General features: G+C 36.5%; 2 protein-coding genes and 1 pseudogene across 5 annotated transcripts in view; all 3 read right to left on the bottom strand.

Annotated features, from left to right (window-relative positions):
* TOR (target of rapamycin) overlaps positions 1-13,688 on the bottom strand; it is a 32,322-nt gene extending 18,634 nt beyond the window's left edge. For 3 of the 4 annotated variants that reach the window (XR_015212181.1, XM_086590979.1, XM_086590981.1), the window contains exons 1-19: positions 13,354-13,688; positions 12,927-13,265; positions 12,768-12,842; positions 11,130-11,302; positions 9,681-9,779; positions 8,145-8,304; positions 7,884-8,027; positions 7,617-7,786; positions 7,297-7,495; positions 7,024-7,218; positions 6,797-6,949; positions 5,117-5,238; positions 4,888-4,990; positions 4,720-4,815; positions 4,293-4,423; positions 2,349-2,451; positions 2,088-2,270; positions 1,912-2,004; positions 1,780-1,815 (exon numbers count right to left, since the gene is read on the bottom strand). Coding sequence is in view for 3 of the 4 variants with exons in the window: in XM_086590979.1 (XP_086447105.1) it covers positions 1,780-1,815; positions 1,912-2,004; positions 2,088-2,270; positions 2,349-2,451; positions 4,293-4,423; positions 4,720-4,815; positions 4,888-4,990; positions 5,117-5,238; positions 6,797-6,949; positions 7,024-7,218; positions 7,297-7,495; positions 7,617-7,786; positions 7,884-8,027; positions 8,145-8,304; positions 9,681-9,779; positions 11,130-11,302; positions 12,768-12,842; positions 12,927-13,265; positions 13,354-13,473 (2,694 nt within the window). In the remaining variant the exon portion in view is untranslated. The remainder of the gene's footprint in view (positions 1-1,779; positions 1,816-1,911; positions 2,005-2,087; positions 2,271-2,348; positions 2,452-4,292; positions 4,424-4,719; positions 4,816-4,887; positions 4,991-5,116; positions 5,239-6,796; positions 6,950-7,023; positions 7,219-7,296; positions 7,496-7,616; positions 7,787-7,883; positions 8,028-8,144; positions 8,305-9,680; positions 9,780-11,129; positions 11,303-12,767; positions 12,843-12,926; positions 13,266-13,353) is intronic. The other variant, XM_086590980.1, reaches the window with a different exon arrangement.
* Positions 13,689-15,286: 1,598 nt separating this feature from the next.
* LOC147519376 (uncharacterized) lies at positions 15,287-18,106 on the bottom strand. The gene is given in 4 exon segments (XM_086590978.1): positions 15,287-15,530; positions 15,642-17,701; positions 17,785-17,808; positions 17,811-18,106. Coding segments are annotated over 4 exon segments (2,295 nt in total). The 5' UTR covers positions 17,950-18,106; the 3' UTR covers positions 15,287-15,458.
* A 4,682-nt stretch (positions 18,107-22,788) lies between these two features.
* On the bottom strand, positions 22,789-24,653 carry LOC147519375 (U2 small nuclear ribonucleoprotein B'' 2-like; annotated as a pseudogene).
* Between the last annotated feature and the right edge of the window lie 422 nt (positions 24,654-25,075).

Genomic DNA, 25,075 nt, shown 5'->3' with positions numbered 1-25,075 from the left:
ATGATTGCAGGTGGGGCCACAGAAAATAAACAAATCAAAATCCAAAAGTACAGCTCAGCCGGCTCTCAATAGCTGCGTCGACACATGTGTTTTTATTGGTTAAGAAACCCGGAAGGACATCCTGTAGGCTTAGACGGCTAAAAAAACGACCTCGCATAAATCGGCTAGTTTTCACGGCTAGCTTGTATGCGCCCCTTTAAAGGTGTTTAGATGGACATTTGCACACCATGTAACTAACTGTTGTATTGAGAGAATATAGCATTTCAGGGGAAGACTCTCGACAGTTGACACAATATAATTCCCCAGAGTCCAGTGTAAGTCTTCCTATCATTCTTCCACAATATATTCACAGTGCAAGTCAAATGGCTAATATATGTTTTCTCTTGGATGGTGTGTGTGAGTTATCTATCATTATGAGAGAGGAATTAAGAATTAATTCACCTATGGATTTTATTTCATTTGAAGATGTTTAGAAACCGAAGATACCCTAATAAATTTTGACTTTTGCAAAAACATTTTATTACATCAAAACTAAGTAACATGGACACACGGACACTCATGTCAGACTGCCAGACACAGACACATTGTGTAAATTTTCAAACTAGGGTTTCTTCTATTCCCCAAAAGACTAAGAAATAATCTATTTACATAGTTAGAACCCCATGATATGCCACTTTCATAGCAATGATTTGTAAGGGGGGGCTTTGTAAAGTCTTGAGCCTAAGAAGTAGTTGAGCAACTGAAAAAAAGTAATAGTTTTCTTTTTAATTAGTTGTGTCCCCAAGTCCTACTTCATACTTTATCAAAAAAAAAGTCCTGCTTCATATAAGTTGTTGTGTCGGACACTCCGTATCGTGTGGGACAATGTGACTTAGCATCAAAATGATAGTATAGACAAAAGCGCAGACTTTTAAAAGTCACCACATTGTCAAATTTGTGCGGTGTTTTCTGTTCATGTGCAGCGAACCATTGACAACAAGAGATCTGGCATAGGCTTCTGCAAGAAAGACAAGACTAAACCAAAATTTGACTAGAAAGGAATCATTTCTACTCTTCTCCATTCTCGAACCCTAGCCTCAATTAACCTTTATATTATTTTTTTGCAAAAACAGAACCAATTGGACATTCGGTCTTACATGACAGCCCTAGGCTAGAACACACCTCCTGAATAATAACCAAGTAACTCCAAAAGTCGGGGCTTTTTTAGAGAATCGCAATTACGTATACCAAGGAAGAGGCACGCCTCAAAACAATTGGGGGAAAACATCTCAGATTTATAAATTTGACTCCCCCTTTGGGAGGATCTCATAGACCAACCAAGAATTAAGATGTTTGACGATAATCTACTCTGACAAAATATGGTAACCAATAGGATTCATAGTCGGACCAAAATTGCAATGGCCTTCATGCAATGAGCGTACAGAAAGGAAATATAAAGCACTATGAAAAAAGAAAACCACACCCACACAAATTGCAACTGGGAAAAGGAGTTTTTAAATCTGTTGGGGATAATGTAACGTGAGCTTCCCGCAAGTACACATTATCGGCTTTGTAAATGGCCTTCTAGATATAAAAAAGCTCTCATAAGTTGAGGTATATAAGACTGGAGTAATCAAAGAGTGGATCCTTCCAAAAAAAATTATTTCTAAATACGGAAGGTCGTTATGTTGCATTCCAAACAATTAAACAGTAATACAATTTAAAGAGGAAAAAAAAACATGATTCTCAGATTGTTGATAAAAATGGAAAAGTGTAAACTTGTGAATTCCATGAACTCACCTTTGGTAAAAACGGAACACATGCAAGGCCCATCGACTAATCTCAGATAAAACAAGTGAAGTTAGATATGAAGAAATTGACAAATATGCTAATTTAAAGAACACGCCATATTGTTGCACATATGCATCGTACCTTGAAGATGAATAGAAGAGAACCGACCACCTTTTGGTGGTAACTTGAAAGTGAGGGATCTCGAAGGATTCGCATAAGAGAATTAATAGCAACCTAGTTATTGTAAATCAAAATTAAGAACTAATAACAAAAGATAGAGAATATAACTGTTACAAAATCCATATTTCGGCTTTTACCGTAGAATAGTAATCCTCTGACGTAGCAAAAGATGGCCAAAGGTCCATAGGTAGCTCATCCATTGACTGAATGTGCTGACCACTATCACTTGCTGTACGGGCCCCTTCGCCATGTGATCCTGACAAGCTTAGCTGATTGCGCTTCTGTACATGTGGATCCAAAGCACCCATGATGCCTAAGACCTGGAGACACCGCCATGATTTTTTAGAATCTAAAAGTATCAGAACTAAACTAAATACAATAATTTCACAAAAACATACCTTTAGTACTTCTCTTCGAGTTGACCAGGCCAACTCACCATTCAACAATTTCAAGAGTAAGCCAAGCAACTGTGGATACTCATTATAAGGAGCAATCACGTAGCTGTCAAATCATTCAAAGCAGTACTTGAATTAAATAACAAAAACCATGTATTCTCAATTTCTCGGTCAAATTTCTACAAAATAATAAAATATTGTTCTGCATATTAAAGAAAAACAATGGTTGACCAAGATCTACTGCTAACAGGAAGGTTCCAACAGAATCCTGATTTTGGAAAGCGAAAGGTTAAAATATGACAATTTAAATATAATGTATTGATATAACCATAAACACCTTTACATCCACACTTTGGTTTATAATAGAATATGAAAATGGATTAGAAATTTGATGAATTGATGGCTGAAGAATTTGATGTAATCTGTTGGTTATATCAATAACATTAACTTTTATCGAAAACAATAAATAGATTATTTTTTTGGGTTAATTAGACTAAACCCCCTATTTTATATACATGTTTAGACTAAACCCCCTATTGTATAATTCCTTAGACATAAACCCCCATTCTGTTTTCTCCCCGTCACACCAACATTAGTATTTCACTTAATACCCTTACAGATTATTTTGGATTTTTAGGGTAAGTTACAATACAAAAGTTGTTTTTAGAAAAAAAAAAAAAAAAAAACAATTGCACAACCTCATTGTTGGTTTTTTTATTAGTGGAAGCTCAAATTCAATGCCAGGACCCAGGTCTTCTTAGGCAATAATTTAGGCATTTTTCTACAAGTGGTTTCATGGAGTTATTTACGAGTATTTTGTGTTTTTTTTTTGTTATTATCTTTAATAGCTTTGGTTTGGATCAAATGTGCACAGTGATTAGGTGTTATGTACTTATGTGACATTGCTTATGATTATCAATCAATGTTTTGTTTGATTAGCTTATGATTAGGTGCACAGTAATTTTTTAGTTTGTATTTTGTATTACAGCCATGTCTGAAATGATTTTATGCAGTTATGTGTTATGCATTGTTTATTATTAATGTGTTCCTATGCATTAATGATCTACATTTGGTTGGTATGTATTGCTAGATTTATATAGAAAGGGGAGTGTGAAACAGAATGGAGGTTGCTAGATTTATATAAAGTTGTAGAAGGTGGACTGATGAAAAAACTATAACTGATCTATGTAAGGGCAATTAAGGTATTAAGTGAAATACTAACGTTGGTGCGATAGAAAAAAAAAACATAACGGGGGTTTATGTCTAAGGAATTATACAATAGGGGGTTTAGTCTAAACATGTACATAAAATGGGGGATTTAATCTAATTAACCCTTTTTTTTTTTCGGTAAAGTGAAATTTCATTAATAAAGGAAAAGTAGGCTGAGAAGGCCTACATTACAAGAGAAAAAACGAAAAATAAAGATTTACAAGAGATGAAACCCTCACCCCATGTCTAAGAACATAAGACAATCTCATCTAGCTACAAAAGACTCAAAGAAACATCCTCTAAACTCTTTGAAGACTTTAGACCACCGAAATAACAAAGCTTTTATCGAGAGAATTGTCTTTTTAAGCGTAAATTGAGATGCCATCAAAGTGACGACAGTTTCGCTCTAACAATAAATAGATTATGAAAATGCAATTGAGGATCTATGTTCAGAAGATGTAGTTACCCCTCCTTAGATGGGTAATCCTATAGTCGTAATAACAAGGAGTAACTGAGTGATTAGAAGGCTACTACCACGTTTGGGTGTACAAGAAAGGCACCTAGAGGCCTAAACGGGTAAATTACAAATGCATCTAAATCAGGAGCAAAATAAAGTTGGCATTTTCATCTAAGGAGTATCATTTGATGCAAGATGTACAGTAAGCATATACTAAGCTGACTACTTCAGCATAAAGCAACCTCAGCAAACAATTAGAACATACTCCAAATGTAGCGTACCCTGTGCTCTGTACAACTTGACCAAGAGTGGCAACAGCTACTTCACGCTTGGTAACAGAAGCTCCATCCAGTAGAGCTTCAACAATTATTGGCATTAGTTCAGGAAGATATTGCCTCATTGCAAACCCACCCTATACCAGAACCAACAACAACAACCAGTAAAAAATTTATTCAGAGAGTTTCAAAAATAAGTATTAAAGTTTATAAACCATATTGAACCACTGGGTAAAAGCAAGAAAGAGTAAAACCCAAAATAATTTGAATAATTTCTAAATAGCAAATGACTCAATATGTGGAAACATTCATGAATGTGATATAGAGAGCTCGGCTATTTAAGTTGTCATACATTGGCACTCTGGACTTCAAAAACATTCATACAACCAAGCAAACTAGTTTCTGCAGAAAAGAAAAAAGGAAATTGACTCACCACTTTGGCCAGCTCCCCAACAGTTACCAGGACTCTGTTTACAAAAACATTGTTCGCACTTACACCAGTCCCTTCACACAACTTCGCAACAAGAGCCTGGAAAGCCAACAAATCACGAAATAAGAAAAAGTCCACTTGTTTGGATTAATGAAACCTTTTAAACACAACCTTATGTATTGGCGCAATATACGGAAGAATTAGACGTTCGCAATTACGTATCAAGCAAGCCAATAACTTGGCGCTCTCTTCTCTGCATTTGCTATCTGCACTGCTGACACAATAAACAAGTCATGAAGTGAAGATTTAACCACCAAACAAGAAGAGTAAGAATGATTAATATATCATGAAACTTCAGCAGAAGGAAACTATTCTGATTCAAATAAGTACCTCGCCTTACCTTTGCTCTAGATATGTTATTAATTGTATGAGGTGGCGACGAAGTGCTGGAAGAACATATGCTGGGTTCCGTTCAGATAACCTACCAGCCAATGAGATTGCATATTCTCGAACAACAAAATCCTGAAACAATACATAAGAAAGTATGATATATAGTTAGGGTATTGAATAGAAATTCATAGGAATCATGCTATGTACTTCTGCTCCAGTATAGTTGTTATGCAGCTTTACTACTCCTGTGCTTTTTCCTCTATTTTTTCTAGTTAGATCTTTCTTTGCTTTCCCCATGAATTCCCTTTTCCCCAGTGAAGGTGGAAAATTGAACCCAAATTACCCAAGACCTTGGGCCCAAGCTCCCCAGGATTGTATGCTCATATGTAAGACCTGATTTCACTGAACCACACTAAAGGTGTTCAGTGGCTGACATGTCGGGCAATGGGAGGTTGGGCCTACGGTCTTGGGTTTGATTCCCACAAATCCTGCTCCTACAGGAGAAAGTTTTGACTACAAAAAAACAATCTTGGTTTTCCCAAACTTTCCTTTCACAAGTAGCCAGAATTAAAGGGATGATTCCTTTTACATTTTAGAAACATCAGGTGTACAGAATTAGAGAGGTCCAAGGAGCATTCTGACAAGATTTTGTTAGGTTATGAATGCGTGACCAGGATATTAGGATAGTAAGGGATGATCTACCAATGGCCTCAATTTTTAAAGACAAGCAAGGAGTCTTGTCTTTAGATAAACTAAACATGGGTTTGAAAATTGACAAATTATGTCCAAACATTCAAAAGAAATTTTACTGGACATAACAAATTCCACAGAATGCGTGAAATTCCACAGAATTTTGTGGAACATATCTTGCTTATCCAAGGGACCAGGTTGGAGATAATTTACTGTATTACCTTGCATAGAATACTATAACACTCTATATCAAATCAGGTGTGTGATACATCTCCATATTTTGTAGTTAATCTCGAGAGATTGCAACACTATTAAGTTTAACAAATGTAAAACTTTGCAGGTATACCCATGAGATAAACCACAAGCAATATTTCAAATGTGAAACCTGAGAAATCCACCCAAACCAGAAAACTTGGAGGATAAGGTGTCTAATGTTAACAGTTGAGCCCATCAAATGCACAAGTGAACTGAGATTAACATTACTGAAAGAGCTGCATCACCTGGAGAGACTATACTGTGAACAACAGTGATAAGAAGTACAGCTGCATGATAAAGTGGAACATTTTGAGCTAAAGTTACCTAGACCAAGAAGACTCAATAAGACAGTCGACTGGGGATCCAAAATACAAGGTAGAGAAAATAACTTCAAATTTTCTGGGAAAGCTCTTATGCTAACTCCTCAACCGACAGCTTTCATTCAGGATGTGCAGTTAGAGTGATTCCTCGGCTTCTTTGGCAAGGATGTTAATGATGATAATTTAGACCTTTACGTTATTTAATGCTTTAAATATATTTATGTCATGTGAGTATTCTATCATTTGAAGTTAAGTTACATTTTATTGATATAATACTATAGAAACTTAGAAAAAGTAGGATGAGGTATCCTACAATAGAAACAGCGAAAAAGAAGAATCAAAAAATTTACAAAAGTATATTTTACTGTTACAACAACTTCTAGAATATGTACGCACACACACACAGGGGGAGAGAGAAAACTCACGTCGTCGTTTAGAGCAACAAAGACAGCACTCAAACTATCAGCCTGTGCCAAAAAATCATCGAAACCTCCATTTCTATGCAAAGATGAGAAGATTGTTAGGCGAACAGTAACATCAGCATCTGCAACAGCTGCAATAAGAAGCTTCCCAACAATCTGTAGCAAGACCAACATGGAAGTCAGTAAAAACAGGTAATTAAAGCTAATGCAAACAGTATGTTCAAACTGACCTCCTCAACAAAGCGGCGACGCTTTCCTCCAGTCCGATTAGGCCTACTGGAACTGAATTGTGTGCATGCCACTTCAGAAAAAGAGTTCGCAACTAATCTGCAACAACAGAGAGCAGCATCTCTTCGCGTAGCACCATCCTCATCTTCCAGATACACAACAACAGATTCACTTGCAAACTCAAGAAGTTCATGGCCCTACACCAGAACTCTAATGTCAAAAACAAATAACATAGAAGACCATGAAGCATAAGTACACATACAATTTAAACCAACCTTGAAATTAAAGCAAGAAAGAGTTTGTAAAGCAACTTGCACAAGAGCAGAACCACTGGGCTCTGATACTTGTTGAGGATTGTTTACAATAGTTCCGCGGTTCACCCCTGTCCTCGAATGAGGGTAAGGAGACTTTAAAAGAACTAATGAAATGGAGTCAAGCAAGCGATCTTGAATGGTGGGCAACAAGGATGGGATACTGGAATACATAACGGAAAGAAAAAAATGAAGTTAAATTCTTCAAAAAGGTAAAAAACTATCAAACCATTAATCAATCAAAATCAAGTTCGACACCATAAAGTAGCAATGTGGCTGCATACCTGTCAGTTACTTGCTCAAGAGTGTCAACAAGAGTAGAAGAAAGACCAGCAGAAAACATAGGATCTAAGAGACCACGAATATGGGGTTCCATAGTAGTCCCCATGGCTTTTGCAAAGCTTCCAACACAAGCCAGAGCTTCAAGTAAAGGTCTTCCTCTGCGAGGAGCAATCTGCAAGTATAAAAGCACATCAAGACTTACTATCTTCAAAATCCAGCTAAACATTTGAAACATGATGGGGAGAGGTACAATGGAGTCAAAAACATACCGCGTCGCGCAAGTGAGGAGTAATTGTCGGCAAATAGTGGATAAGTTCCCCATCCAAAGCACCAGCCATCTCTCCAAGAGCAATGAATCCACTGGCTCGCTCAGCAGGATTACGTAGAACTGCGAGAATGTGATCCATGCAAATCTATGCAATAGAAATGAAATATATACGTAAATGGACTGGACCAACAAGACATTGACATATTGAAACTGTTATTGGGTCTTCATCAAATCTTGGTTATCACAAAAACAATATACACACCGTCAAGTAGTTTGTAACGAAACGATCGCGCAAGAACTGAGCAATACGAGGCAGCAATGACGTTATGCTGAGACGAACAAGCCGGTCACGGTGCTGAAGGAATCTGAGAACAATCTCCGCGACTTCTTTGTACCTTGACATCATGAACTCACCAGTGTTCCTGAAAATCATAAATCAGTTGATTTCAAAGTGATACAGTAATAAGCTGTTACTAAGATAATAAAATACAGTTATACAACATGTAGCACAAGGATGTCGGAACAATCTTTAGACAACACTGTTACTTTAAGCAGCATCCTTTCATCTACAAACATGATATAAAAAAAATAATCTACTACAATCAACTTCGGATGTGGACTACTAAGCATTATGCACATAACATCATTACGACTCAATGTCAAAGCAAATACTTCAATGGTGCTCTCCATCATCAAAGACGTTCTGAATCCTTAAGTTTCAAATGTCCTGTGAATGTGATATTGGGAAATATCCTCTTTTTCCAGAAAGATTCCAACAGACCACTACACCTTACCTCTTAGAAGAATCCTACCCACAAACTCTGATAATCTAACACACCCAATATTACATCATAGAGGACTGTTCAAATCGCCCATGTAATTGATGCCTGATAGAACTGAGGAAAAGGTTGCTGCCCCTAGGCTCTAAATGTCCAAGTACACCAGAAAAAAGAGCCAAGGAACCAAAACTGAGATGAAAATCACAGACATATCCTAAGAGCGTTGGTACAAATGTACAATACAAAGAGTAAAAGATAGCATCTGAATCCATACCTCTCGTGCAAACCACAAGAAATTAGGAGGTAAGATGCAATCACTTCTTAACAGCACAACATACACTGAATGTGATGTTTCTTTCACTCGGTCGGGCACTTACATAAAACACATGTTGGACTCAGAAGCAACAGCGACTTGTGCAGTTTTCGAACACTTCTAATTTTCTCTCCTCAGTTACTAACTATATATTTTTCATTCCATCTAAGTACATAGCATGATCTCTCCCTTCAATTAAGATTACATTCACCGTAAGGACAGTCAAAGATATATGTACCTCTTCTTGAATATCATTTATATGTATTGCACTCTATGAAGAACGGGCACAGGAGTCATGTCCAACACAACATCAAACAGGGGATTTTTTGTGTGCTTCTATAAATAACACTCAAGTGACATTTGTGTGTGTGTGTGTGGTGGTGGGGAGAGGGGTAAATAAAATAACAATCACTATGTTGAGCAAGAATGCCCATTGATCAACACAGACGCTACCTACATTAACAATAACATCCTACAGAAGCCATAATTGCCCCCATTCACCATCACCACTAAAAGGTTGCCAAAAGAATCCACACACACAAAAAACACCTAAGTAACTGATAATCTTGTGAGACAAGCTTATTGAGGGTTCACAAAAAGTTATAGCAGCCAACATGCATGTGTTAGAGATTATAGATAAAATGGTACATATATGTATTGGGACAACCAATGCATATATGTAAAACAAAAGAAGCACCCTACCAACCTTAAAAGCTCCCCGACCGCAAGTAGTGAACCATGTATGCTGTGAACAGGAGCATTTCTCCCTAGTCCATCTTGCGTAGCCTCAAACATGCGATAATACCTATTAGAATAAAAAGGAAGTGAGAAATGTTTTCAGAGTCGAAAATGTAAACAGAAGTTTGTCAAACATAGTTTTTTGTCAGAGTCTAAAACTTTTAATGAGCATAGAAAACAACCTTGGAGTACCTAATGAAGGGGACCACCCAAGGATATTTACCAACTGTAACCAGTTCAACCTTATATAAGATGGGATCAGCTAAGAGAATAGAACAGAATTTCTCAAGCAAAACTTAAGCAACAAGCCAACAACAAAAGACTTTCCAGGAATGCAAATTCACTGAAACTTTCTCTGAAGGAAACTAAGAGACCCTGACCAAAAAACTCGTATCTTTAAAGATGAAGCAGCATGGCCAAACATAGAATATATTAGGAGAAGTAAAATGAACAATTTTTTACTGTCAATTTTCACTTTTTTACTGTGCCCAGATTTGGCAGGGTTAAGAAATTAAAATCACGTCTACAGAAATTAGTGCAATTCAAATTTTTGCATAGTCAAACAGTCATGAGTACACTTGCAGAAAAAAATCATAAGTAGATGGGATCCTGGTCGTAAATCTATTCTATGAGATTTTCAAGGTTTCCAAATGAGGAAGGGAAAGGGGTTTCTGTCATGAACATGCCTTGGCTGAGATAGAATGAATGCCCTTTCACTCTAATGGACTATATGCCATCAAATGACCAGTTTGATTTACTTCCTGTGGCTGATCTCATGCTTGAAAATAGAATCACAACAGGATCACTACTCTGTTTCCACCTATTGTTAGTACTCTGATTCTGGAAGTGAATATTAGACCTTGTACTGCAGGGCTTGATATGATGATATGACTCTATGGTTATAGCAGTGGAAAGCCTACTTTTGTACTGGGTCATGAATCTGGATGAAAGGAACTGACATCATTTTCACTTTATTCCTTACAGGGTCAAGTAATGGGGGAAATAGAATGTGTATTCTTTTATTCTCAACCTTTGCCAATGGCTAGATTGTACCTTTTGTTATTTCTTTCTATTTTTTCTAGGTGAGAGCTTCCTCACAACGGTTGTAAGTAATAAGCACATGATACTGAATTACTGATCCTGGAGGGTCCAAATTTAGTTGGGACATCCAAGGGGTGTACCGATGCTATTAACATTACTTCTGCCTTTATTGTATGACCACTGATATATACATGGGTAGCGTCTAGCCAAATGTATTTGGATATTATAAAATGGGTAACCAAACAAAATGATACTAAAGTTGCATAGATCATAAAATTAAACTGAACCTGAGTTGTGCGTAAACAGCAGTTAAGAAAACAATTAACAATGTAATAAAATGTGCAAATGAATCGACCATTTACAACCACATACTCACCACTGCACACGCCAACGCGTCTCCCGCTTCTCGATAACACGAAGACAAGCACGCAATGCTTCTACTGCCCGCTCCCGAACTTCCAATGTCGGATCCCTAAGTGCAACCCATATTGCCTCGACAAATTGAGGCACATGGACGTTGAAAACTGTTGATGCATTCTCTGCCATTTCCTACCATGGCCAAAAATATTGGAGAATAAAATAAATAGATATTACCAACAAGATCAAATTACAAAATGAATATGACATTATAAACAGCCTTTGTCTCACTTTTCACTGCTTAGTTTAAGAGAGTATATAAATAAACATTTGTTAGCTTCTTAGTTGACAAAAAGATCCGCATCATGTGATATTTGAGGGACGCGTGCTACAAGAGGTCTCAGAGAGCCCCATCAAATATCAGAGAAAACAGCTCCAATAGAGAAAATGCAATGGTACATGTATGTACTTGAAAGATTTGCCTCCTCCGGACCTCCCTCTCTATGTATTTCACTGTTTATTTATTTGTATTTAGTTTATAAATCAGAGTCAGAATTTCTACAGTATAGATTCCAAGTAACATTGGACACTTCATATTTTTAACAAAAAATCTTTATCAGACACATGGACCTTGTTAGCAATTCAGGATATGGTAATAACCCGGTACGGGAATTATACAATTTTTATTCGTTTAAATGTCTTAAAAATCTGGACAACAAATTCGGTCAACCATTTGCAATACGGCAGTTATTTGTGAAATGTTTTAAGCGTTTTTTCAAAAAAAATTGAATCCATAAATTCGGGTATACTTCCAAAGAAAATCAGTATATTTACTAATTTGTAATACTAATCCATTATTTTTCACCACAATGAAGTCTGATTTGGTTACCAATTGTAAGGACTATCATTTTTTTTTTGGTAAAGATTGTAAGGGCTATCTGATAAACAAATTTTCTATAGTTTTTTATAAACAAATAAGTTTAGTAATAACAAGAGCTTGGCAAGACAAACACGCCCCTACTTCCAGTTCCTAGGCAGAAACAGTATATACCACATGCTTTTCATTTAGCATCTCTCCCCATTACATTAATTTTGCCCCAAATACTAGTCACCTCTCTCTCTCTCTCTATCCTATCGATCTCTTGGATCTGCAATGGGAAGAAAAATATATGCAAATGAGATCTGAAGCCATAAGCGATGTGGATTTCAGATCTAAAACAAGCTCAATTTTGGTGAAAGGACTATTTTTTTTTTTAAAAATCCTTCAAAATTTTTTACTTTCATAGTAAATTTACAACTCCATGATATGTCACTTTCATAGTAATTCATTTATGAGGCACTTTGTAAGGTCTTGAGCCCAAGAATTAGTGACTAAGGAATAGTAACATTTTTATTTTAATTAGTTGTGTGTCATTGTATCCTACTTAAAATAGGGCACCATGTCTGACACCGACACACCTACCTGTGTCAATGTGTCCAACACATTTCAAAATAGAAGACGTGTGCGACACTAGTGCCGTGTGTCTATGTGTCCGACACGAATATTTTTAAGAATATGAATTGTTCAAGTTACTTAAGTGCTAACTATATTGTTCTGTCAACAGAAAGCATTTGAAACTGAAAATACTTTAAAAGTCATAAAAAGTAGTGCAATTACTTTCAATATCAAGACAGCTGCAAAACGACGATACTCCACTCTCTCCCCTTTAAGCCAATCCAGTGCTTTTTTCACCTGAAGAAGACATAGTTTTTAGGCACACTTAAGGGCTTCCGCATCACAATTTAACAAACAAGGGACAAACAATAATCAACAAACCTGGCGCTCCACCTCATCTGCAGTCATTGCCCCACCAGCTCTAGCTAAATGTCCCAACACCCTACTAGCGAGTATCAACACTTCAGGATCACGCTTAGCCTCAAACACATTGCGCATATAATTAGAAAATCTTGAAACCTTAGACGCACTCTCACCAAGTGCCACGTCAATCAACTCATCTATAGCTCTCAACGCCCCCAAATTTTCTGCCACCTCATTACTATCTAAAAGTCCAGAAATACGATCATATAACTGATCCATGAAGCGCGAAAATGCTTCCCCACTTAGATCCCGTGCCTCTTCTTCAACATGTTTACGTAGAGCCAATACTGACCCATCCTATATATACATTAGTAAATAGAAATGAGCTCAATCAAAAAAATAATAATAATAATTGGAAATGAAATAAGGAATTGGGAAAACGAACCTTAGGGCTCCCTCTAGTACAAAGGTCGGAGAGGATACGAGTTAAAGCGTCGGTATTAGCGCCACCTGTAATTGAAAGTACGCCAGCAAATCTTATTGCTGCAGCAGCGTTGGCTGACATGGCTCGGTAAAACCCTAATAACTCACTTCATGTTTGAGTCAAGAGACTACTGATGATTGGGTTTGTTTTTTTCTATTTTCTGCTTTCGACGTGACCTATCGTTAAAAACTGTGACGACAGTATTATTATTATTCTGTATACGTATTTGGTCCTCCTCGACCAGATTTTCTACAACTTGAAGGACCACTGGACCATGATTTCATTTTATTAGACCTGGGATTATGGATGGAACCCTTTAATTTGAGCTATGATAATAGGATAGCTAATTGGGGTTTCTGCCCCAAATTCGTTTTCACTTCTCACAAAAGTTATCTTTTTTGTTAGTGAGAACGAGTAACACATATTAACTAATTGCAACGCGCTGGTTTAATACAGAACGATTTGTTCTAGGTTAGATTCACATGGAACGTTTTAACAAGCATAACCCAAGGTAAATGTCATTCTACAGGCAGTTGGGGCAAAGGCCCAAAATATCGTCAATATATATCCTTTTTTTTTACCAATATCAATATATCTACCGAATATTGAATATTTTTTTCCAATATATATTGAAATTTCTAATATAAAACTTTATATCGTCAATATAATCGATATATGTGATATTTATGATATATTATTTGATTTTTTTACTATTTTTTAATATAAATATCTAATATTTCTGATATTTTAGATAGTTTGGACTGGTCACAAAAAAATAAATATTTCTAATATATATCAGAGTTTGGATATACCAAAATATTCACCGAATTCGATATTTTAGACCTTGGTTGGAGCCTGGGGGTACTATGTTTTTGTTCATTATGCTTCCTGGTGTACCCCTGTTGTTGTTGTATGTATTCCTCCCCCTCTTTCCAATCCACAACAACCAAACGTCTCGATAGAAATAAAATAATCGGTGAGTTGTGCTGGGAGCCGGGGAGGTTTAACAACTGTTCATTTAAAGACCAAAATGTGATATATGGTCGTTTCCAATCTCTCTATACTGCTCATATTTTGCGCATTGGGGCTTAATTGGTATTTGGTAATCAGTCACCAATTTGAGCGCTCTTTTTTACCCGTCAACTCGGAAGACTTTGAATTTTACCGGTGTCTTCACCTCAGCAATATTGTTTTCTCCATGATTATATAACGATCAACATGGTGTCAAATGCATTTGACTTTGTTTTGGTGTGAACCGTATTTGACAGTATCTCAACTATCCTTGGAGACCAACTAGATTGTAAATATATCAGACAAATGTTTTCAACTCACTAGCCGCAGTATTACTTACTACTTACTTCCACCAGTAAGCCACAAGTTCCTCGGATAGGCACGGCACACCACCCAGGAGGGGTCCGGCCTTTCTCCAGGCAGAGGTTTAGCAATGTCAGTACTGCAGATCGCACATGCAATAGATGATGATCAACATGACAGAAAACTTATGCTTTAAGCTATAGCTAGGTCTCCTTTATCTGATAAAGTAAACCACACGCCCGTTAATCTAGAGCAGAACTTGAATGTAAACTAGCTACTACTTGATTGTATTATTAGTCTTCTAGTTACTGTTGGTAGGAACACCAAGGAAATACTGTCCGTTATTATTTAAACTATTTGCCAACTTCAGCTCTTTGTTGATGTTTGTTCTACTAATTGTACCTATTTCTTAAGTGGAATTTGCAGGAAATATGATCACTATTAGTGCCAGTCTAAAAAAAAATTATTAAGACCCACCTTTCGAATTTATGGTAGATAAACAGTACACAAGAGAAGTCAAACGGCAATACTGATTGGGAAGAGCTGACACTTACCAAAACACACACCAAAGAACAAGACAGTTGGAAAGAAACAGCAGAGAGCTGTTTCAAACTGATTCAATAACAAAGCATTCAAGCTACATCAATCAAACTAACACAAATTAGAAATTATGTAACTACAGGGAAATTAGAAACACAAATTTAGTAAAACAGAAAGCCGGGTGCTCCAATGTCTGGCTCGTGTCACATTCCTCAAGGTGAAGTGATCTTCCTGATTCTGCTGGAACGTCTGACTGGTGTCACCACTTCTTCCTCCCCACATCTCTGGAAACACATATAAACAAAATATGAGGAATTAATGTCGGTGTACCATGACAAACTAAAAAACAAAAACGGATGCTCTCGAAAGAAAATACAATGCTTCGCTGTACTTACATGTTTACTCTGGATTTTCTCATAGGTAGTGAAGCTTCCATATGATGCCCCAGAGTACTCTGATGAAGAAGCCAGTGATTCTCTCTTATGCCGTTTTTCTTGACTTTGAACCTCATTCACTCGCTCTGACCCTCTTTGGCCAAAGCCCCCTAAGCTCCTCTTATAACTGCTGCTTACCTCTGAAGGACCAGAATCACCAACTGTCTCAGTTGGCTGAACTCGAGACCAATATTGGTCTTGTTCACTGCAAGCTGATAATGATCTAGAAATCGTCTTCTTGGACAGCACTTGCTGGAATGCATCACCAACCCTTGGAGGTGTGGCCTTTTTCTGTTTTAGATAGACATAAGCTGTAGCAGCCACCATTGTAACAGCAACAACTATAATTCCTACAACATTTTGTGCAGTTAGCTTGTTTTCCGGGATCATAACTGCAGATTGAAATGCCTCCTGTACCTCATTTGTACTTATGACTGGAGATTGAAATGCCTCCTCTACCTCATTTGTACTTATAAGAGGAACATTCATCTCTAAACCTTGGGTTGGAGTGAAGTCACCCAATTCTGAATTTTGTGGGATAACATCCGACTCTGAACCTTCAATTGGAGCCAAGGTATCAACTTGAGGAAGAAAATCTGGTTCTGCAGTTAGGGCAGGAGGTGAATCCAATGGCAAACTTGGTGGTGTAACCTGCACATCGGTAGGCTCGACGTTTGAATGAGAATCAAGTTCAAACTCTTGGTCCTGGAATTCATTCTCTTCAAGAGTTTCAGGTTCAATCTCTATGGAACTGTACTCTTCTTCAACCTCCATATCAAACTCAATACCAACTTCCCTTTCCATTTCTTCATATTCTTCATCCATTTCAAGCTCCATATCGATTTCAACATCCTCCTCTTCTGATTTCATACCACCAAAATCCTTGAATTGGTACTCATCATATACTAAAGGCTCCTCCTTGAATGTAAAATTACTGAAATTAAAGGGATCCAGTTCTACCACTCTAGGAACAGAAATAAACGTGGAAAGATAAGAAACAGTTTTGGCTGACCAAAGGTTGAAATATGAAGCCAACTCATCAAAATTTGTTTTGGCAAATTCAATTATTCTAGCTGATTCATCAAACTTTAAGGACTGATCTTCATAAGTAGATGGAGAGTGAAGAGGGGTATCAGTAACTTGAAAGAACAAACTAGCAATAACAAACACCAGAAGAAATGGGGCGATTTTGGATCTCACAAAAGAACGTGATTTGGACTTAGAGATCAATTTCACTTGGGTGTTAACAGGCTCAGTTTCAGAAACAAGGGTTTCCTGATCGACTTCAGAGGAAGAAGCGTTTTCAGATTCCTTTGGAGATTCGGAAGACTGGGTCTCTTCAGTATTATCAGTATCTGAACAACTTTCAGAAGTGAAACTATCTTCAAGATTAATTTGAATTCGCGGTTTCGGCTTATAAAGAAGGAACTGAGGTCTTGGTGAAAGATAGTTAGTCTTAGGATCATAAGGCGGAAGGTGAGGATCACTATCAAGAGCAGCCAAAGTAGGAATAGGCGATGAAGAAGGCTTTGTAGGCGTAGGAGTGAAACTCACATTTTTTGCCTTGAACTCATAATGTGGTAAGTGCGGATCACTGTCGAGAGGAGGCACACCATGAGAGGGTGGTGTGGCAGAAGGCTTAAGACTGACACTGGGTTTTGTTACGTCGGTCTCTTCATTCGAAGAAGGGGGTGCAATTATTTTCAAAGATTCAGATACTAAAGGAGCAATATAATCTGCAGCCACTTCTTCAGATTCTAGAGTTCTTGTCTTAGATAAATTTTGGGTTTCTGAAAATACCTCTTCTGTTAACTCAGACACATCTTCATTTCTCTCACCCAAGATTTTCTTTCTTGGTGAAGGTGAAATCTTGGAAATAGCAGAAATGGTAGGAGCCATGAAACTCTTTGTTCCTCGTGGAATTGAACTTTCTTTCACTCTCTTGTCATTCTCTTTATACTCATTCAAACCTCGCAGAGTCGCAAACCCTTCTTTGCAACCTGAACTCCTCCTCGGCAAATCTGCACCAAAAAAACAAACCAGATCAAAAATCTTGAAAATGACAAAAAATGAAAATTTCTTGATGGGGGTTTAGTAAACGAACCTGAAGGACTATTAGCAGAACTTCAGAATGGAAACTTCTTAGATTTGTTAAGATTGAAGGTTTGGTCAATGGGTTTCCATTAAAACTCTTTCTTGCACATTCTGAAGTGTTTCTTGAATCAGGTTTTGTTCTGGGGGAAGGAGATTTGGTTGAAGAAATCGCCATGTTTTTTCTCGAATCAAGAAAGGAAACGTTGGTGGGTTTGTTTCTTTGAAGATGGAAAGAAAATATATCTTTGATCTTTTGTGGAATTGAGGATGGAGATAAACTGGGAAATAGAGATGTTTTCTTTCTGTATTTCTTGTGTTCTTGTTGGTGTAACGGCTAGTATTTTCAAATGGAGACTATTCTACGAGGGTTGTTAGGGTTTAAAAACTTAGGGGTGTAGCTAATCAGACCGTTGGAAATTCTTTTAAGGAAAGATAAGGTGGTAGCCGTTAAAGATTTTTCTTAATAATCCTCTGCTCCAGATGTTGAGTAGCACCACCCTACCCGGGTTAATACATTTCAGCCTCACAAAAATGTAAGACCGGGTGTGTTTGTTAACTGGCAAATGAGGGTGGCTAATTGTATTTTCCCACTGTAAGTATTTCTTGCCAGTGTTTGGGTTATTTAAGGGCCCCGACAAACACCAAATCATTATCCCACTTGAAAATAGCACCACCCTTGAATTAGTCGGGTTTTCCCACTGTGGTAAAAATACAACTTTCAGCCTCACAAATATAGGTTGAATTGAAATGACTCGACCCATATACATTCAATCTCTTCTGACAAAAGTAAACAATTCCATCGATTGTTCTCATTCACTGGTGAAGGTGCGTACTTTTTGTTAAATAACTTGTAATTTTAAATTGTGTTTGGGTTTCTATATAAATTAAAAGCTCTCTAAATTCAAAGTAGAAACGCATTTCAAGTTAAGTGTTCATATTTTGATTCAGAGGACAAATTTACAGAGTCATCTAATTTCTACATTTGCGTTTTCTTTTGGCAATTTTAACTTTTATTTGTTTCCACTTTCCAAATCACAGTGATAGGATAAACATAATTACTATGAAAATATAACATGACGCAAGTGGTGTAACTATAACAACCAGCAGAGTTCAATTCTGTTTTTATTGTTGTTATATTGTTTTGTAGATTGAGGTGGAGGATTTGGTATATAGCTTGCCTGGTTGTGTGAGTTAGTGAATATAAAAATCACAAATGGTGAACCCTGTTCAATCTCCTTATTCTTTGCAGTTAAAGAAGAAGGACGCTTGGATGGCACAGGCGTGTAAAACGAAAAGGAGAGGACGATGGTGTTCGTGATTGAAATGGCACTGCTTGAAGGAAGAACGTGTGCCAGCTTTGGTTGGGTTTGTAAGTGGTGGAGATTTCGTACACAGCAGGCAACTCGATTTTCCATGGCTTATGTTTTGTGCAAAATTATTCAATACAAGAGGCTGTTTCAAAGAGAACAGAGTAAGAATAAATAGAGGATATTACTTGGAAGATCAATTATCTCTGGATATATTTGTTTAACCCTTTAAAGAGTTGGAATTAATCTTCCTCCGGTGGATATTATTTTCAGTCCTCTCCTGTTCCACGGACGGCTCACTGTGTTGTTATGCTTCTTCCGATTAGAGGGTTGTGCCTTTCATTTTGGATCATGGGAAGTCAAGAGTGGATCTTAAAAATGCTATCTTTAATCTCCTTTGATTATGCTATCTCCTTGTAATTTTAAATTGTGTTAGAATCCCTTCGTTTAGTCATTTCTTCAATGTATATGGAGTCGAGTTTTCAAGTCATTTTGAACTTTGGTCCGAGAGAGTTTTTTCACCTAACTAGAGCCGCTTTAAAGATTGATGCAAGTAGAACAATCTCCAGGAGAACCATGACATATCACCCAATGAGAAGTGATAGTCCTATGCGAAAAATATTTCCATATCAATTAACAGAGATAATTAATTATAACCACATATCCAACCTAAGTTAATTTAGCAAATACATATCCACCTTACCATATAATGGGAAAGCTAAGTGACATTGATGTTACTTTTGGATATTTTATTGTGTGTTCTTGTTGAGTCTTTGTGTGTGTAGTGGGGTCGGTGTGTGTGGTAGTGTGTAGTGTTTAGGTGGTGTGGTGGGTGTGGTGTGGTGTGGTGTGGTGGGTGTGGTGGAGTGGTGGTGGTGTGTTTAACGCTAATGCTATCTTTCGCGATCTTTGTTGAAATCACGCATCGCTTTTGTCGGTGCCGGTGGTGTCTTTGGTGTTTGTGGTGCTGATTTAGTGTGTGTGCACAGTTATAGGTATATATAGCAATCACTTTTTTTTCTGCATTCATTTATAGAGGTTCATTCATTTCTCAGTTCCCACTAAGAAAAATGAGATCAACATGGGTACTAAGTAATGTATAAGCCCAGCGCAGAGTGTAAGAAATGAGATTAGCATGATCTAGTGTCAAGTTGAAAATTATCGTTTAGAAAAGAAAAGGAGGAAAATAAATGAAATATTCCACTACCACCCACACTAAATAGACGATTGGACCATTTGTCATTTGATCTCTACACCCTTCCTTTAGGAAAGTCCGATTTCGTTATTCGAAGTCCGTGGTTTTGCCTCTCCAAAGTGACCATAAGGGTGGAAACCATGAACAACACAATTTCCTCGTTCTCTTACATGAAAAATGGTTAGGTAGAAATAAAGTGATAATACAAGGTAATAAAGTGTCCACTACTTTGTAATATGGAACAATGCTTGGTACAGTTTGGCGAGCAATGCCCAAGCTTATGAGACCCTCCGAGGCTCGACATTATTGAGGTCAATCTATTATCTCCAATACTAGTTCTTCAAGTGTAATAGTATCCGGTTTTAGATATTCCATGATGTCGCTTTCTTTCGGTCACCAAAACACCAAAAAAAAAAAAAAGAGGTGTCACTGCGAGCTATATGCGAAAATGAGAGTGGAGAATTCAAGGCAAGCCTTATTCACGTTTGGAAAAGTATGGGAAAGTACAAAAATAGAATTTTTCCAAAGCACAATGACATTTTATATGTGTTTGGATAACAATAGTTGTTATGGTTCATTGCACTTTCACTTTATTTTATGGTTGTTTGAGAAGACATCCTATGGATACTATTAAAGTTGAGTTGTATTGTATTTAATTTTATTTAATTTGTATTTTATTTAATTTTTTGTTATATTTCATTGAGTTTGAAAACCAAAAAAAATATCTCTAAAAAATTGAAATATCATTTGCCACTGGAGAAAAACCATGTAAAACAAACACCGCAAACCGATCTTATATTTTCCCACTATAAATTTTTGCAAACAAACACTGGCAAACTAAAATTTTCCCAATATAGATTTGTCTGGCAAATCTATAGTGGGAAAACACTGGCAAATCTTATATTTTCCCATAACTTGAGATGTTGTGTGTATTACAACTTTGCATAGCAGTTAGGGTTGCGAAATAGGGAATCAGTTGATGTATATTTTTGACAAAATTATTCTCAATAAATAAGAATAAATACAGGACAACATATTTATTTTTAATTATTCCCACCCTGTTTCAAGTTGGCTCACTGTGAGAGCAATGTGAAAGTATTTTAGGGCTTGATTAAAAAATGACTGAAACTTATACATACTAAGCTTGACTCACTCTCATAGTTCAAGATTTCATAACTTGAATCTTGACGAGAAGTTCAATAATATTTGGAATTTATGCACTACTAAAATAAGGGTTTTTTGTGTCACTTTTTAATTGACACAATCTTGTGTCACTTTTTAAACTAATTCTGAAGTGATCTATAAGCCCCCGACACATAAAGTTCTACCAAAAGTGACACAAAAGCCTTATTAAATGTGTCACTTTTTGTTAATAAAAGTGACACTTAAGAATAGCCTCTTGTATCACTTTTAAGAAAGAGTGTCACAGTGTTTGTCAAAAGTGACACTAGTTGTATCCGTTTTGGACTAAAGTGGGATATAATTTCATCGAAAGTGACACATTAAGTATACTAGTTGTGTCACTTTTGGACCAGAATGAGACATAAGTACATCAAAAATGACACCTTAAGTATACTAGTTGTGTCACTTTTGGACCAGAGTGAGACACAAATACGTCAAAAGTGACACATTAAGTATATTAGTTGTGTCACTTTTGGACCAGAGTGAGACACAAGTACATCAAAAGTGACACAAAAGCCCCTTACTTCTTGTGTCACTTTTGGGAATCAACTCCATGTAACTTGTATGAAAAAGAAAGCAACACATAAGAGTGGTCAGTTGTGTCACTTTTAATAGATATTATGTCACTTTTTCCAAAAGTGAGACAAATGAAAATAATTTTTTTTTAAAACTTTTGCTCGTTTTTGTATTCGATTGTATTCATTTCTCAACCATCCTATACGTCATAATCAAAATCCCATTAATCTGCTTTATGACATAAACAACATCCATATACATTTATCAAAACATCACAACCAAAATCATATCACTTTAACCTGCTTTATGATACGGAAACAACATTCACTCGAAAAGAAAGAAACAACATTCAAAACAATTAACTTCTATTGATTTCATCGATCAAACCAAGTATTTATCATTTAGTTTGACTCCCAACAAAAGAAGTCATTCCAATACCAAAATAATCATAATTAAAAAATAAATAAATAAACTACATAGCGCCAATGCTATCCTAGCAATATCTTAGCTTGTTGTGCGCACTTCCAACACCAAAAAACCTAACTGCCATCTATTCATCTGTTAATCGATTCATGCACCTGCATCATATCATGAAGTCGTCATTCCACTATGACTAATATATAAAATTAAAAAGCAATTGAATCAAGAAGGGTGTATTGTACAAGTAATTAAGAAAAAAAAATCGATAAGAAAATTATATATACATAAAGAAAGGGAAAATATGGAAACCCACTTATCCAAATTAACTATTCAGATAAATTGTTGGATAAAGTCGATGAATTCAAGACGAAGTTCATCTATTTCAGTGGTGTAACTAACTCTTCTTGCTAGAGAACTCCAATACCTGTTCGACGAAAAATATATTATAAATATTATGAAAATGAATAATGCATACAAACATTTAATCAACCTTTGAGTTTAATTAATTAAGAAAATTTTTTTTTACCTTCCCATCTTTAGCTTTAAGTTTTTCGGAATCCACAATGGTCCTTCCGTTGTCTATTTTTGACTATACGACGAAGTGTACATCAAGTTAGTATATGTGAAGCAATTGGAATAAAGAAATGGAAAAAGCTACGTATCATTCCTTTTTTTTCCGATAATACGTATCATTCCCTGCATTTACTATACCACAATGAGTATAACATGGTTAAGGCAACTATAGAATGAATACATTTTTCGACTTAAGTTTTACTAAAGTCACACATTTTTTTTGTTGACCACCATCTTTTCTCTATACATTAAATATGAGTTTAGTTAAAGAGAACACTCGAAATGTGTAGAAAATCGTAAATACAAATTTAAAAGCCAAAAAAACTTACCTGCTTAGACTTGGTAATCACCTGCTGCTTATAATCACTTTTGGCACTATTGGATTCCACATTTTCTAATGACAGCGAGTTGACGAGTTTTGCTCCTTGCTTGAGCAACTCGCTCAACAGTTCTGTCGTCGCTGGTGAATTAGCCCACTTACAATTGCAACTAATATTCAGCTGACCACTCCATGTCTAAGAACCATAAAACAAATTTTATATAAGGTATATACCACTAATAGAAACTACATACATACTTTATAGCAAAACAAAACCACCTAATCTCCTATATTTTACTCCGTTCTCCTGTTAAAGAACTTGTTCGGTTCAAGCTGTGTAAGCAAGTCATGGCACAGCATGATCACTAATCCTATTTATTTTATTTTTTTATTTTACAGTTAAGATTTCAATAATCAGTTAATCAAGCCTATCATTCAAATCTTACAAGATTTTCGATCTCACAAAATCATGAGTAGAGAAGTAAGCTGCTTCAAAGATGCAATTTTGGCTAGAAGTCTCGGTCTATTGGCATAGGTTGTTAAAACTAAAAGGAAATCAAACAGTTGGACAACCTTTTGTTTCATTAACTAAACAACTGATTCCAGGCACTGAATCAGATATGGATCCACAAATTGTTCCTCTATTCAAAAAAAAAAATGAGAAAGGCACACTACATACCTCTTGTTCATACAAAGGAGAAAGGACTGCATGGCAATTGACGAATGGACCTCATCTTCATACTCTATGAAAGCAATCCCAGGCTTCGCCGCTATCATCCGGACTTCCTTGAAACTTGGATATTGTTCAAACAGAAGTTGCGAAGATACTTTTCTTTCGTGGTTTCATAGGGCAAATTCTAAATGAATAATATACTATTTGGAGCAAAGACCTCTTGTTCGCCAGATTTCCTTGTCGATGAGAAGCATCGAGCCCCATTACTCGGGCACTTTAGTCATTAGTCAGAAGACAGACTATGCGGCTCCTCAACCCTGCGTTTCCTTTCAGCTTTTTCTTCCTACTTCTTTTTCTTTTCATTAGGAACAAATGTGCCTTCTGCTTTGGCCAGACAATCAGATTTTGTTTTCGCAAACTGTATCCTCATTGGTTTATCATAAAATGGAAAGTTTTGCATCGAACGCACTGCATTACTAGCAATTGTAACTTCACTAAACACAACCCATGCTTGGCCTCGAAGCTTAGCTGTTTTCAACGTAACAACATCCAGGATTCTTCCATATTGAGAGAACAGAGCATACAGAGATCTTTTCACCTCATCTTTCTCGACTTTTTCGTTGAGATTTTTTATGTAAATCGTTTGGTTTGGTGGCACATCTCCTGAAAGCATCCTTGCCTGCAACCCTTTATTTTTTTTTTGTTGCCGATATTTTTACTAATCCTATTCTTGCCAAGGAGATTATGCTGCTGAAACTACTCGCTTTTGATCTTGATTTCAAACTTTCTATGAATCTCAAACTAAGTTATCGCAAGAGATAAATTGAAATTAAATAAAAACGAAAAATAATATTACCTATATGTTTTTTTACCCTAATATTATTATTTCAATTTTTTTTAAAAACAAAATATTTTATGCAGAACACCGAGATTCTGTTAAAAAATCATGAGCTATGCTCGCTCGGGAGACTGATATGCATAAGAACAAAAGTGTGAGAGATTTCCTAACTGCGTCCAATTTTTTAGTATGTTTCGTGTGGATACAAATGATTTGAGAAATATTGCTACATTTCACGAAATTATCGCAAAATTGATAGTGTTTTCTTCTAAGGGCCT

Source organism: Coptis chinensis, chromosome 2 (assembly GCF_015680905.1).
Source record: "Coptis chinensis isolate HL-2020 chromosome 2, ASM1568090v1, whole genome shotgun sequence".
Taxonomy (NCBI): domain Eukaryota; kingdom Viridiplantae; phylum Streptophyta; class Magnoliopsida; order Ranunculales; family Ranunculaceae; genus Coptis; species Coptis chinensis.
Note: the sequence above shows the minus strand (reverse complement) of the source record. Positions and strands in the feature narration are given on the sequence as shown.